The 16,985-nt window shown below is 41.1% G+C and overlaps 1 protein-coding gene across 1 annotated transcript in view; it reads right to left on the minus strand.

The window, feature by feature from the left end:
- arhgap15 (Rho GTPase activating protein 15) overlaps positions 1–16,985 on the minus strand; it is an 833,101-nt gene that overhangs the window by 141,209 nt on the left and 674,907 nt on the right. The window contains exon 13 of the mRNA XM_070873559.1: positions 3,884–4,018. Within this exon, the coding sequence (XP_070729660.1) occupies positions 3,884–4,018 (135 nt within the window). The remainder of the gene's footprint in view (positions 1–3,883; positions 4,019–16,985) is intronic.

Raw genomic sequence — 16,985 nt, forward strand, 5'->3', positions numbered from 1 at the left:
GTAACTTCCTACCAGGGTTAAGCACCCTCTTAGAGCCCCTACATGTGTTATTGCGCAAAGGTGAGAACTGGGTATGGGGAAAAAAACCAAGTAATTGCTTTTGAGAAAGCCAGAACCATTTTATGCTCCAACAAGCTGCTTGTATTGTATAACCCGTGTAAAAGTCTCGTGCTAGCATGTGACGTGTCGTCGTACGGAGTCGGGTGTGCATTACAACAAGTTAACTTGCGGGGAAGTTGCAACCTGTCGCCTATGCTTCCAGGAGCTTGTCTATGGCCGAGAGGGCCTATAGCATGATTGAGAAAGAGGCATTAGTGTGTGTGTTCGGGGTAAAGAAAATGCATCAATACCTGTTTCGCCTCAAATTTGAGCTGGAAACCGATCACAAGCTCCTCACATCCCTGTTCGCTGAAAACAAGGGGATAAGTACTAATGCCTCAGCCCGCATACAAAGGTGGGCACTCGCGTTATCAGCGTATAACTATACCATCCGCCACAGGCCAGGCACTGAGAACTATGCGGATGCTCTCAGTCGGCTACCATTGCCCACCACGGGGGTGGAAATGGTGCAGCCTGCAAACTTGTTGATGGTGGCACAGCCCGCAGACTTGTTGATGGTCATGGAAGTGTTTGAAAATGATAAATCACCTGTCACGGCTGACCAGATTAGGACTTGAACCAGCCAAGATCCTCTGCTGTCCCGATTAAAAAATTCTGTACTGCATGGGAGCTGGGCCAGCATCCCCGTTGAAATGCAAGAGCCAATCAAGTCGTTCCAGCAGCAAAAGGACGAGCTGTCCAATCAGGCAAACTGCCTGTTGTGGGGTAACCGCGTAGTGCTACCAATAAAGGGCAGGGAAACGTTCTTCTCGGATCTCCACAGCACCCACCCAGTTATAGTAATGATGAGAGCGATAGCCAGATCCCACATGTGGTGGCCCGGTATCGACTCTGACTTAGAGTCCTGTGTATGGCAATGCAGCGTGTGTGTTCAGTTGAGCAACATGCCCAGAGAGGCACCACTAAGTTTGTGGTCCTGGCCCTCCAGACCATGGTCGAGGATCCATGTCGACTATGCGGACTCGTTTCTCGGTAAAATTTTCCTGGTGGTGGTGGATGCTTTTTCAAAATGGATTGAATGTGAAATAATGCCGGGAAGCACCACCACCGCCACCATTGAAAGCCTGAGGGCCATGTTTGCCACCCACGGTCTGCCTGACATACTGGTCAGTGACAACGGGCCATGTTTCACCAGTGCTGAATTTAAAGAATTCATGACGCGCAATGGGATCAAACATGTTACCTTGGCCCCGTTTAAACCAGCCTCCAATGGGCAGGCAGAGTGTGCAGTACAAACCATCAAACAGAGCCTCAAACGAGTCACAGAAGGCTCACTCCAAACCCGCCTGTCCTGAGTACTGCTCAGCTACCACACGAGACCCCACTCACTCACAGGGGTTACCCCGGCTGAGCTACTCATGCAAAAGGACACTTAAAACCAGACTCTCGCTGGTTCACCCCAACCTGCATGATCAGGTAGAGAGCAGCCGGCAGCAACAAAGTGTAAACGATGGTCGCGCCACTGTGTCACGGGAAATTGATCAGAATGACCCTCTGTATGTGCTAAACTATGGACATGGTCCCAAGTGGATCGCGGGCATGGTGATAGTTAAAGAAGGGAATAGGGTGTTTGTAGTCAAACTAGACAATGGACAAATTTGCAGAAAGCACCTGGACCAAACGAGGCTGCGGTTCACAGACTGCCCTGAACAACCCACAGCAGACATCACCTTTTTCGAGCCCACAACACACACCTAAAGGATCAATGACACCACGCCCGACCAGGAAATCGAACTCATCACGCCCAACAGCCCAGCAAGGCCAGGCTCACCTAGCAGCCCTGCAGGGCCAGCAACACACCAGCCCAACGAGGGCACAGCCAACACCCCAGAACAGATATTTGTACCGAGGCTGTCCACCAGGAAAAGAAAGGCTCCCGACCGCCTCACCTTGTAAATAGTTTTCACTTTGACTTTGGGGGCGGGTGATGTTTTGTATCTCTAAAGCATGCACTCCCATGTTCCGCCACCAGGGAGCTCATCCCCTGAAGTCCCAAGGGATCCCAGCATCCCTTGGGAGCACTGTATATAAGCCAGTCCCTAAGGCCTGTTCCTCACTCTGGAGTGTCTTATTAAAGACTGAGGTCACTGTTACTTTAACCTCCCTGTGTGCAGCCTCATCTGTGTTAGGAACACAACATTCTCCACTATCACTACCTGAGCAGGCTGCATTTCTCGGGTGTGTGAAATGAGGAAAGCACAATGGTGGATTTGTGTTGAGGGGAGGGCGGGAAAGCAAGAGGTGCATGCCAGAAGGAGAGTAATATATGGGGATACCAACATTTTGCATCATTTCAGCCCTGCCGCTGGTCAAGGGCTCAGCCATGCCCTACCAAGAATGGCCAGCACCGACTCTTCTAAGGGGACACGGTGAAGCTAGGAATGGCTAGGAAAGTGTGCTATATGTTTGGTACAGATTGTTGGTTGGTAAATGATTGGTGGGGTGTCGTACATTTAGTAGTGTGTGAGGCTGGTGATGCAGTTGGTAGAAGATGGCTTTTGTCGATGCATTCACTGACCCTGAGCACTGGTCTGAGGTCATGAAGCTTCTTTGGGCACTGGAGCCAGGTGGTGGGGGTGATATTGCAGGCAGTGACGGTTTCAGTAATCTGGTCCCACGTCATTTTTCTGGATGACCTCCTAGCCCCTGTGGGTAGAGAACCTCTCTTGCAGTATTGGTCCCCTGCACAAAGCTGGAGCACTGCGTGCGAGATCTTGGGTGCTCTTCACTGGCATGCTGAGCCATTTGTGTTTGTGCTGAAGCACTTTGCTCATTTTTTGAGGTGCAGATGGCAATTCAGCTTTAAGAGCTGAAGATTGCCATTTGGGAATTGTTTTTAATGTTAATTCTTTCTCAGAGGGCAATTGAGCGCCAAAGGCTAAAACCTGCCAATTTTAAAATGATTTTTGTTTTTTTCATTTTAGAAGGCAGTTCACCTTTAAGTGATCACACTGCTTTCTAAAATGACAGCCTTGCTTTAAGAGAAGGATTTTGTTGTTGCATTGACACTACGGTCACGGAACATTGGGCCTCCTGCTGAGTCTACCGCCAAGTGGAGCCGCCTTGCTCAGTGAGTTTAGCACTGTGCTAATGTTAATTAGGAAGCAGCACCAATTTACCGGTGGTACCAGTGCCATTAATTTCGGCAGTCGTTAACTAGGCCACCAGCAATTTTCTAACACTCAAATTTCTAGTCCAATATATTTGTAACTGGGAAGGCCTTCCCCTTCTGTCCTTACCATTCATTCAGAGTGTTTTATTTCAAAGAATTGAAAGGAAAATGATTCAACAAACAAACCAAAACTGTTAAAACCACTTCTGATTTGTGCCAGTGAGACTTTTTAAGTAATAAAATCCCACAATGCAACCGAAGAATGAAGCTTGGAACGTGTTGTCCTTAAACCAATAGTTTATCATTCCTCTGAACCTTCTGCTTGGAAATCTGTTTACAGACTTCATGACAAACAATCAGGTTGAACTAAATATAGGTTGTAAATTTAAGTGGGACAGCTTGTATTTTTCAATGTTACAACATTGCATGAAGTAAGCACAAAAGTGTACTATCAAAATAAATTGCTGTCATGAATATTAAGAAACTGGAACTGAATAAACACAAATGAATTCAGGGCACTGATTTATGGATGTCGTTCAGCTAGCAAATTAAAAAAATATATTAACCTCATCCTGCTAAGTGGTTGCGTGCAGAATAGCGAATTGCTCCTTTAGTGCTCTGAGGGTTAAATTAACATTGCATTGTACTTACTTATGGCGTCTACAAATTGATCAAAAAAGCTGTATGGAAAAAGTGGCTCAGGCAGCTCTCTGAAAAACATCTTTAGTGCTCCGGTGACGACATGGATGTCCTCCCACTGGCTGTCATCCAAATTCAGCTTCTCTTCTGGGAAAACATGAGGAGAAATGGAACAACTGGTTTTAATGAAACAATTACAAGACACTAATTATTATGTTAATGTTTGCCTACTATCATCAGCAACCGTTAACAGCCTCCTGCACCTAGAGGTTTAGAACTGTGCAATTTTCCACAGAAGAACATATTCAGTAGAATACCATCTGCAGGAATGTAGAGCGCGCGCACACACACACACACACACACACACACAAAAGACACAAAGACTCATGCTCATTGACTGGAGATGTCAGGTACACTTATACCCATAATGCTTTTTCTGGAAAATTAACATCACCACTGAACATGATTCAAAGCTATTAGCATTCAGGGCTAAGGGGGGCTGTGCAGTGGCAGCAAATGCTGGCTGAGCTGAACTCATGGGACCGGCCTGCAGGCCTTGCAGAGCCAACATGAGACATATGCTAAACATGGCAATTGAAAATGAGCTATTACTTTACATGTGTCAACTCTGCCACGTACAAGGGAATTAAAGATAACTCCCCTTTTTTGCTTGAATTTGGTGCCAGTTAGGAATGTATGGGAGGAAGAGGAGTTACCTCAGCACACTCCCCTTCCTAACAAAATCTTTGTTTCTTTGTCATCATTTGTTCCAGACTTAAACCAGATCAGGTCGGAAGTACTGTACCTGCACTCAAATAACAACGTCAGTATTATTGTGAAGACCGGATGAGTAAATTATTCCAAATCCCAGTTTGTTCATGGCTTAATCTGCATGCATGTAACTATTTCTATTAAAAAACAAATCTGGCTGTACACAACAGCTTTAAAAAAAATCTTGCTGACTTAGTACTGAGAGTAGAAACCCGCTACTGCGATTGGTATAAAAATGCGTCAGATGCTAGCTATTGGCACAGATTATCATTATCTAGACTGTCAACTGAATGAAATCTCCAATGAGAAACTGTGCTGAAAATGGAAGATGGCTTTTGAATAGCAGCTGATATGTTGAGAGTGTAATATATGCAAGAAGAAACATACATTAAAAAACACGAAACATGCAAAGGATTATTAGGCTGGTGATACAGAAATTATTACTAGAGATTAGTTTATATAAATACTGAACTGTTCCAATATCTGTCCCAGATCAATTGCACCCCATTAGTTTAGAAGCAGTCTGTCCATAGCTAAAAGCCTGAATGAGACTTGCAGCTGCATCAAGTCTAGGGCAGCAGTACACCAATGCACCTCTTCAGTATCAAGACTGTACTGTCAGTTCTATAAAATCATCACTACCAAAAGTCTTGAGGTAAAAAGGGTGTCTGTGTTACAGCTCTAAATTGAGTGCATTTGCCACCTATATTGATATGATTATAGTCTTACAATATTATATCTTCAACTGTTAAATAAAGAACTTTACCATGTCTCTCATAAACATTTCAAAGTACTTTATATACAATTAATTACTTTGAAGTGCAGTCACTGTTATTACATATTGAAACATGGCAACTATTTTACACAATGAGATTAATGACCGGTTAATCTTTATTTGCTGCTATTGCTTGACAGAAGAACGCTGCAAGAACACTGGGAGAATTCCCTGCTCTTTGAAACTACAATGGGATCTGTAGCGTCTCATTGAAAGAACTGCATCTCCAACAATGCAGCACCCCATCAGTACTGCACCAAATTATTGGCTTCGATTATGTGTGAAACCCACAGAGTGGATCTTGAACTCACAACCTTCTAACTCAGAAGTGACAATACTACCAACTCAGTCAAGCTGAGAAATAACCAGAGACCGTTCTTGTTTCATTAGAATGTACAGTAGCATATAGAATCTCCGATATAAAACAGGGATTCATGTCCTTTGTTGGAGGGGGGTTATGGGGGCTGGCGGGGGGTGTGGGAGGGCAGGCAAATGACACAGGGAAGACTGGAAGGGGTTTCTGGAGCTGGCTTTTCATTTAGTGTTACTTTATTTTACATTTAAAAAATATATCTTTGGTTCTTACTATGCGATTTAAACTACTCAATCTGATCATTAGATTTTCACACAATTTCACCGAGTTATGTAGTTTCGGATAAAGGATTGTAATATTGTGTGAAATTATTCTCCAGTGGTTTATTGACTTAATGTTTTTACCCAGAAGGGTTCAAAGACACAAGTTCAAGGTCTGGACTCTCCAATCGATTGCGTAGATTTTTCGGCACAATTCAGCTGAAATCTGCTTAACCGCCGCAAAAGATCGTGGAATTTTAAGCACAAATTACTTTCGCCGCAGCTCAAGTCTTTTGCGCTAGTTTTAAAAACTGCGCTGGATGCAGCCCCCCCCCTCCACAAAACTGGCCCTGGCCCCATGGTGTGTTAATCACCATTGGGAGTTTCCGGTAATTGCGCTCGTTTGCAGGTCTTCAGGTAGGCTTTAAAAATTAATCTGGTTCTTTTATGTACAAGAACAGTATGGGTATATATAAAAAGCTTTTAAACGTGATTTTTGTTTTAATTTATTAAGAAACTGATTAATGTACCCCAATATAACTAGAAAATAGTTTTTTTTTGTGAATTTCATTCATTTAAAATTGGGTTGCTTAGAGGTGGTGGATTGACATTGTGATTAAAAATGCTTATTTTTTTTTTATGAACCTATTTTCACTGTTTTAATCAAACTTCCCCAAGTTGCCACTTTTAAATATATGAAGGAATTTTTTAAAGCAACATTTAAAAAAAAAAGATGTTTCAAAGTACGCTGGTTCATGGCAGATTTTGCTTTTGGTGATATGCAAATGAGTCTAACCGGAAACTTGGTGAAAAATAACACTTTTCAAAACGAGAGCAATTTTGGGTGCACTTTGCGCCAGAATCAACGATTGCGCTCAAAGTGAAACGCTACCCCCAAATTTTCAACAAAGACAGTTTTACTGCAATAGTCATCGTGTCGGTGTAATCATTGTGGGGCTTCATAATGTGTGAAAGGCCTGATTGTCAACATGTGTGGGTGACGTACACACTTTTCCATATGCTAAGAAAAGATATCTTAAACTACCTAATGTCAAAATCCACATGTCATATACTGTGATTATAAGCTCGCTGTGTATTAATGCAAAATCCCATAAACATTCATTTATTGTTACCATGAGGCGACATATACATGTTGGCTTTGAGTAACAGATTTTTATAGCTTTGGAATATTAGAACAGACCTGTTTCACTTATTTTCCAACACAGATATTGAAAATTAACGAATGTCTTTTAAGGAGCATTTACTGTAAGATCGTTTATTTAATTTCCTCTCTAGTTTTAGACAGTTTTATTTGTGTTTAATTTTACAAAAATAAAATTCCTTGCAATATTTGACTATGTTTCTTCACTTTTACATCTGAAGGATATTAAGCACATAGATCTCCAATGCCATTGTTATGCTGGCTCAGTCGATGATGCACTGTCACGTGATACTGAGCCATATACTAAAGGAAGGTCCCAAGTTTTATCCCTGGTCTTCATTGAATTAAACTGATCTCAGTTGGGACAGCAGTAGAGATTCTACAATTAACTCAGGGTTGGGGTTATTCACTGGTGATTCTAGTATTGAGCTCTGTTCACAACTCCTCTGATAATATCCATGCAAGTCTACAGCAGTACCTGGACAATAGGTTTGTGCTGACAAGTGATACCAAGCATTCACACCACCTAAGTGCCGGCCAATGGCCATCCCCAACAAGAAAAGACCCAGGTACCTTTCCCTGATCCTCAATGGTACCATCATGATTGAGTTCCCCACCTTCAATATCCTGGTGTCACCAGTACTTAGCTGCACCGGCCACATTAATATCATGGCTAAAACAGCAGGGCAGAGGCTAGGTATTTTGTGATGAGCAGCTTACCTCCTGACCCCTCAGTATCATTTTACCATCTAAAAGGCTCATCAAGTTTCTCATGGAATACTTACCACTCAACTGGGTGGGTGCAGCCTCAAAAACACTCACCAGTTCACTTGCTTTGGAGGAAGTTCAGAGAACGTTCATTAGGTTGATTCCGGGGATGAGGGGGTTGACTTATGAGCAAAGGTTAAGTAGGTTGGGCCTCTACTCATTGGAATTCAGAAGAATGAGAGGTGATCTTATCGAAACCTATAAGATTATGAGGGGGCTTGACAAGGTGGATGCAGAGAGGATGTTTCCACTAATGGGGGAGACTAGAACTAGAGGGCATGATCTTAGAATAAGGGATCACCCATTTAAAACTGAGATGAGGAGAAATTTCTTCTCTCAGAGGGTTGTAAATCTGTGGAATTCGCTGTCTCAGAGAGCTGTGGAAGCTGGGACATTGAATAAATTTAAGAAAGAAATAGACAGTTTCTTAAATGATAAGAAGATAATGGGCTATGGGGAACAGGTGGGGAAGTGGAGCTGAGCCCATGATCAGATCAGCCATGGTCTTATTGAATGGCGGAGCAGGCTCGAGGGGCCGTATAGCCTACTCCTGTTCATATTTTTTATGTTCTTATGTCTCTTCCAGTTGCAATCCCCTCTGTACAGCTATATTTTGGAGGATACAGTAGGCCACAATTATAGGAGATATTGCAGAGAGCTCCTGGACCTATCAAAGCACCTAAATCTTTTCTGTAGGAGTCCTTTAGTGAGCTTGATGATGCTCTTCATGGTGGCATGGCTCCACTTACACCTGACCTGCCCAGGCATTGTGGAGTTTCAAAGGGTTAGAACATAAGAATTAGGAGCAGGAGTCAGCCATTCGGCCCCTCGAGCCTGCTCCACCATTCAATGAGATCATGGCTGATCTTCTACCTCAATGCCACTTTCCTGCACAATCCCCATATCCCTTGATTCCCTTAATATCCAAAAATCTAGCGATCTCTGTCTTGAATATACTTTAAGATTGAGCATCCACAGCCCTCTGGGGTAGAGAATTCCAAAGATTCACCACCATCTGAGTGAAGAAATTTCTCCTCATCTCAGTCCTAAATGGCCGACCCCTTATTCTGAGAGTGAACCCTGATTCTAGACCCTTGAGGGGAAACATCCTCCCTGCATCTACCCTGTCATGCCCTGTAAGAAATGTGTAAGTTTCAATGAGATCAATTCTCATTCTTTTAAACTCTAGACAATATAGGCCTAGTCTACTCAATTTATCCTCATAGGACAATCCCCCCATCCCAGGAATCAGTCTGGTGAATCTTTGTTGCACTCCCTCTATGGCAAGTATATCCTTCCTTAGGTAAGGAGACCAAAACTGTACACTATACTCCAGGTGCAGTCTCACCAGGGCCCTATATAATTGCAGTAAGACGTCTTTACTCTTACACTTAAATCCTCTTATAATAAAGGCCAACATTCCATTTGCTTTCTTGTTGTCATGAGCCAAGTTATGGGAGGGGGTGAAGAGGAGACCTTGTCCTCACGCAGCCATCCTCTGACATTCAATACATGGTGGGAAAAGGGAGGATGACTTTGGATGATTGAATCGTGGCAGCTGCCTGGGTACCTGGTACAAACCTGCCTGATTCTCTTGGTGCTATCAGATACTAGCTTGACATTGATAGAGTGGAACCGCTTGCATTTAACAAAAGCTCTTGGCTGGTCCTGCTCTGCCCTGATGACAGCATGAGTGCAGTCAATTGTTTTCTGCACTGTAGGGAAGCCAGCCATTGCTTCAAACCCCAAACCTCTTATTTTGGCAGTTTCATGGGGAGTAGATGTGAGTGATGTCCACTGTAGCAGCCTGGAAGTACACTGAAAAAAAATCAGGGCAGTGGCCACCTTCCCAGCCACTAGCATGGCATGGCCCTCTGATGTGGAAGGCTGCAGGTCTTGTTGCATGAGGCCGCAGAGGTCTGTAACTACCTGCCTCGATAAGCGCAGCTCGTCTTGCATACACGTCTCCTCACAGATATCGAGAAAGGTGAACTTTGGTCTATATACCCTGTTGGGAGGGTAAGGCCTTCTACAAGCAGGCCACCCTCAGCTGCTCTACACTCAGAGACCACCCCCTGCTCCTGTCAGATGCTGAGGCCTCTGCTGCAGATGTTGTTGTTGTTGCTCTTTTCCCTCCTCCTCTTCCTCTGCCCAGTGCCTGCAGCACCCATTATATAGCTTTACCGCCTCTTCAGGGTCAGTAAACCAAAGAGACTATCAGAAGAAAGCAGCATTACAAGTCAGAATTCACTCCATGCGCAAAAACCTCCCCAGCACACAGATGCCAATGGCCTGAGAGCCCAGCAGTGTTTACTTATTTCAATCCTGCAACCTGATGAATCTGCCACCAATCCCGCGAGGATTTTACCTAGTGGGTTCGTTGATGGGTGGGACTTGTACACTTCAGTCGCAAAATGGTATCCGGGTCCTAATTGCATTTTAGGACCCTGTTTTGCATTGCATTTCTGAGTCTCCCACCCACCTGTGCTTGGGGCCTCGACCGACTGCTCAATGCGGCCTAATAAAATGGCAGAGCGTGCGAGAAAAGTGGGAACGGGACACTAAGTCTGCTTTACCAACTTTTACTGCTCCTACATCTTGTGCCCACCTGGTGGTCGTGGGAGAGGGTGGGGATGTTTTGTATATGTCTTCTATTTCTTTAATTTCTTTAATTTCTCTCATTATGCCTCTTTTCATGTCTCCTGTGCATAACATTCAACCATTTCCTGATCCCCACATTAGTACTTAATAGGTCATTCTATGAATTTCCCCAATGCCTGTCAGCACCCGATTGCCACCCAAAAAACTGCTAAGGCTGGGAAGATTTCCACCGGCAAAAACTTCCCGAAAAATTTTTTTTAAATCCGCCTAGCAAGAAAGATAGGCCTTGCACTCCCAATCTGGGCGCAAAAGTGCAATTTCAGCTAGATTGGGCGGTGTCTGAAGAAAATGGGTGATAAATTAAAAAATCTATAAAAATTTACCCCGAGGCTGCGGGTTGGGCCTAACACGAGAAAAAGAACAAAAATAATCTTTAAAAAAACCTAACTAAAAAATCAAAAAAACATTCCCAACACGCTTTTAAATTAAATCACCCCAACAGATTTTGAAAATAAATAGTGAAAAAAAAATCATTTACCTTTTTCTTGCAGACCTACTTACCTACCGCCCAGCTCCGCTGGTCCTTGTGGACGGTTTAAAATTGTTTTTTTTATACTTACCTACAAGTCCCCGCTCAGCCAAAAATCACGCCAGGGCGATCTGTGGACGGTACACACCGGAAGTCCTCTCCCCAACGGTACTTCGAAACTGCCGCTGTGCCTCAGCTGGGGAATTTTTCGCCGATCCGGTTCTCGCCCAAAACAGCCAATACCGCCGAGAAAGCGGGCAACAAAAGAGTGCAAATTCTAGCCCTATGTCTTTTCCTCTGAGTACGTGTGGTCTGTGAGTGTGTTTTTTTCCCTCATTTCCGCTTTCCCTTGTTTGCCTTCTTAAATGCTGTTTATCGGTAATATCTTTCAGTTCTGAGGAAAGGTTTTATACCTGAATTGGGTCATGTTTTTTTGATGGATGCTGCCTGCCCTGTTGAATATCTCCAGCATTTTCTATATTTGCTCCCCATTTGAATAATCTCTGTCTGTAGTTCCATTGCTAGGGCACAATGATCAAGTGAGAGAGAAAGCCTAGAATGGAGACTTGGCCTGAATTCAATCAGATGAAGACAAAATTGAGATCCAGTCAGACTTTTGAGAAAATCAGATCTCTTTGGATTTGCATGACACACGTGGCCATTTGAGGTAAGTACAGCTTCAGATTTTTTGAGCAGTGTTGTAGCAGATATGAAGACTTGTAGAAAGGTAGTTAAAGAAGTAAAATCTAAACTGTAGATTCATAACTTCCAAACACTAAAGTGCTTTACCTCAAATTCATACATTCACTGCCTTTCGATAGCAACACAAAATGCACCTCTCGTACTATTTGGGAAAAGTATAACGTTGTAGAAATGAGGACACTATGGAGAATATTGAATGCTCCTTGATTAATTAACCATTACTTGGTTATATCATATGATCACATTATTGCACAAATACAAACAACGATGTCTCTTTATCTCATATTTCATGAAACTCAATTTTTTCCAGGGAAGAATTTTTTATTTCATTTTTTCCCCTAACGTCAATGCATTAAAATAGAAGTGGTATACATCTTTTGATCTTTTCTAAGCCTCATTTGTTTATGAAGAAATAAAACAGACCTTTTCTCTTCAGTTTATTGCAGATCTATGACATGTATCACTTTTATTAAAATGTGATGATGTGTTTGGCTTATATTATCTTCTATGTATATATATTTTTCCATTTTGGAAAAAAAATAACGTGTGTTCAATCTTCAAACCAATGGTACAATTTACACTGTATGCTGATACTATAAACATCAAAGCTGTTTATCTTATTGTAAATTAATTCGTAAGCGTTGTAGTTTATATTCTATAAAATTACATTTAAGAGTAAAAATCACTCTACAAAGTTATCTCACGCACTGGAGTTTTTAATGTTATATAGAAGTTATACAAAACAATAAGTTACAAGATTGTTGGACCTGAACACATCCTTGTTTAAATTTAGCTTTTATTCATTGAACTACCCATTCACACGCTGTCCTGCTCTAGATCCCCATCTGTTTGATTGAAAACACTTCAGGAGTATCCCTTTATTACATTACATGGTTTTAATTTAAATTGACTATAGTCTAGTGGGTCTGTTCAGAACAGTCAGTGCTGAACAATGACATCAAGAGCCTAAGGCCTAATGTGGCGTACAGTCACTTTAAAGAACAGAGGTTTTCAGTTTGTTGAAGTCTGTCAACTACTTTGAGCTGTTTATTCTCACCATGGTGTCACACCCCCTACATGTCTCTTTTGATACAATCTGTTTCAGTTTCTCTTCAGTCAATTCAAATCTTACCCCTTAGCCCCACTATCCAAACACACTTTCCATATTGTCTGGGTTTTTAAAAAAATCAGTTGATCCCACCTACATTTCACATTACAGTGCAACACATTCCTTCCTCATTGCTTACTTTAAAAACAAATCTTAAACAAGGTGCACATACAATCATTTATACGATTTGCTTTAAACTAGCTGAAAATTACTTTGTTATTCTGTCATAAAGCGCATTATTATTTTTTATGTCATTCAGTATTTTCTTTCTCATTAGTCTCATCGTTGCATAGTTATTTTGTAAGATATTTTTTTACTAAAGTTAATGAAAGGATTATTGCTCATTTGAACCATTTTATTGAGTGTTTCCACAGTCCACACAATAAGCCAAGTCTCTCAAAGTAAACTCTTTACAGTCAGCGGTAATCCTAATACTGAACAAGTTCATGCTGATGAAAAGACAAGCATGCAGTTGATTACTAACATATCTCTGAATCTCTTCTTACTATTACAAGCTCATGTCTGCTGTTTCAATTTAAATTAAGGGACGTTTTTAAAGTAGATTTCTACATCAAAGGAAGTAATCTCTTACCTGGGTGCCTTGAGAAAGCATAATGACTTCTTAGTCACTAAGCTGTTTTGGATTTGTAGTACCTCACTTTGCAGTAAATTTTCTGGTAAAGATGTCTGTGGAGGCTTTGTGGACATGAGTTACTGATACTGTAGATACAGCAACCAGCTAAAATATTTTTGAACACTTTCATGTTTTCAAAAGATTGATCTGTTAATTAATTGCATGCTTATAAAATAAAGAATTTAATTACTAAAATCTATAACTAACTTGGCGGCATCCTGGTTACACAATAAAATAAATCAATCATAAAGATCTGCAAGTTACCATTTTGTGAAAAGTAAAGAAGTGAGCATTTCAGATTACTATCGTTTAGTTACAAGCAGTGCAAATAGCATATTGCATGCTAATTGCTTCATACTTTTTATAATATGGCACATCTATTACCGAGCACTTTCCAGGAACAAACGTTCACCGAAGTCACTGGGAGGTAGAGGTTCAATAACCACACAGTGCCAGACTTCTGTCAGAAGCTCAACGAGACCTTTGCGTTGAGCATGGCTAGAAATTATGCACTGCTTGTCCATGTAAAGGTTACAGTAACATTAATCTGCTTTACTTCTGGTTCATTTTTAGACACTGGCTAAGGATTTAACTGGCCTCATCCAGCCATGTTGTGCGTCTCAGGTGACAGATATTCTTGTCAGGTGAACATGTCCTGATATCTGGTTTCCTGGGTCAGTGCTGCAGCAACAGAAAGTCAAACATGCTTTTCAAATGTCCTCAGTCCAATTAATTGCACACATACAGCTCCCAAAACAATTGCTCACAATGAGGACATCCTTTGGATGGTTGCACCTTGCCGGCAATATGTAAAATCAGTCTTCAAACACCACTTTACAACTGAAGGAGTATGTCCCTTAACCACACAGCATCTCCTGGGTAAATGGTCCACAGAAGAGGTTTCTCTTTTTGTTTTGTGTGTGGCGCTTCACATCATCTCACATTTGCTTGACCTTTAGGCAGATCATTTGTCAAATGTTATAGCTTGTCTCTCGACAAATGAAAGGTGGGCTGAGTTTAACAGAGGTTGTCAGGGCTGTACATTGTTTGATTTAAAAAAACACAGATCATACAATCTTTAACCAACTTTTAAAATTCTACATAAATAATATGAATAATGCTTATGAATTAAAAGGTAAGACCATCCGTTGCTATTTTCAGATTAATTTTTCAATATTTTTGATTGATGATCTAGTTATTTTTGTTGTGGATGTTATTGAGACTAAGCCTTCCACTTCCAATATATTTTCTTCATTATATTTATTGGCCTACCTACCCATCTAAACACAAGGGGGAGGGGGGATTGAGTTACCTGCCAATAAATCTGAAACCAGCCACGAGATATGCAAAAGTATTTTGAAGACGGCTCTTCCTCCAAAATTGCAACTTCCTTTGGATAAACATTCCACTGCCGCAACAGCTACGATGAGTAACTTAGTATGTGGGGATTTTGGTGCAAATCATTTTAATGACTTAATATTTCATGTTTAAAACTGACATAACCTATAACTTTTTTCCGTGTAATGTTCTGGGGATAGACATTGGACCTTGTTGCATCTGCTTTAGGGGCATAAAATCATCATTTTCCGCATAGCCCTCTGAATGTTTTCCCTTCAAGCATTTATCCAATTCTCCTTTGAATGTTTCTATTGAATTTGCTTCCACCACCTTTTCAGACTGTGCATTCCAGATCATAAATCTGCGTAAAAAATAAAAAATTCCTCATGTTGCCTCTGGTTCTTCTGCTAATCATCTTAAATCTGTGTCCTGTGGTTACCGACCCTTCTGCCAGTGGAAACAGATTCTCTTTATTTACTCTATCCAAACCATTCATGATTTTGAATAACTAGCAAATTTCCTCTTAACCTTCTCTGCTCCAAGGAGAACAACCAAGTTTCTCCAGTCTGTCCACATAACTGTGAAGTTCCTCATCCCTGGTGCCCTTCGAGTAAATCACTTCTGCACCCTCTCCAAGGCCTTGACATCCTTCCTCGCATATGGTGCCCAGAATTGAACACAATACTACCCAGTGTTTTATAAAGATTTGGCATAACTTCCTTGCTTTTGTACTCTATTTCTCTATCAATAAAGTCAAGGATCTCACATGTGTTTTTAACAGCCATCTCAACTTATCCTGTCACATTCAGAGATTTGTATACGTATACCCCCAGGTCTCTGTTCCTGCACCCCCTTTAAAATTGTACCATTTAGTTTATATTATCTCTCCTCATTCTTCCTACCAAAATGTGTCACTTCACACTTCTCTGCATTAGATTTCATTTACTATGTGTCTGCCCATTTCACCAGTCCGTCTATAGCATTCTGAATCTGTTATTAGCCTTGTCATTATTGATTACATTTCTGAGTTTCGTGCCCTCTGCAAACTTTGGAATTATGCCCTGTGGGCTAAATGGATACAAAAGCAAAAATGTTGCCTGAAAATTGGTCCAGGCGAATTTCTACTCCCTTAGCTTTTGAAGGTTTTATGCATTTTTCAAGTTGGCAAATGAAATCTTATATCACATGATATACACTCATATGCCATCAATTTCCATGGTTTACCCTTGGTTTGCACCATTCATTGCTCTAGTGCACGAGGCGGGAATAGTGAAGGTCAGCTCCTAACATCGACAAAACGGACATTTCTGATCTTTTGGTCTCAAAAAATATAAATAGTTCGCAATGGATTTGTTTAAAATCAGATTCTTATGTTTTTTTATGTCGGAGAGCTTTTGTATATTTAAAAAAAATGGTGGGGATCTTGAGCATCGTGAAAAATGAAATAATTTTTCATACATTTATAAAATGAGTTCTCCACAAATTTCTGCAGATGCGATTAAAATCACAGGACTAAGGAAATTATATAAAATAATGGGCTAAATGGCCTTCTCCTCTGCTGTAGTTTATGATTCTTAATTTATAATATTATAGCAAACAAAATTAAATCTATTTCTGTTTTAAATTTTGGTTTAGAAATACTACTGAGCTCTTTGGATGTTTGTTCAACTCCCTAAACAGACATTTAAGTGTTACTGTTCTGTTTTACAACATAAGAGGTGCTTGTTTTTCACAGCCTATTGAAAATACAGAGGTCTTAACTTTCTTTCACGGTCCTTTAAACTCTTCATTTTTCCTGTTATACCATTGACAACAGAAAGCACAGAGTAATCAAGGGATAAAATAATCATTCCATTCAATATAAGAGGGAACCAGCAAATCAATTAGTAAGCGATTATAATCCTGACTATTTGAATACAGATTACAATAATGTTGGCACCTCGAGTTACTGTCGCTTTGTATAATTCATCATTTTTCATGAACAACAAAAAACGATGTCAGGCACAGGGCAAATTGCCCAATTCACAATGTTCCAGCAGCAACAGGTTTATTTGAAAGGGAGATGTTACCATAAAGATCACCGTAGGAAAAAAAATAGTTATCATTCAGTGACTAAATAGAAATCCAGCGCATGACCTACTGTATCACAGCTT

Source organism: Pristiophorus japonicus, chromosome 3, assembly GCF_044704955.1.
Source record: "Pristiophorus japonicus isolate sPriJap1 chromosome 3, sPriJap1.hap1, whole genome shotgun sequence".
In the NCBI taxonomy this organism is placed as follows: domain Eukaryota; kingdom Metazoa; phylum Chordata; class Chondrichthyes; family Pristiophoridae; genus Pristiophorus; species Pristiophorus japonicus.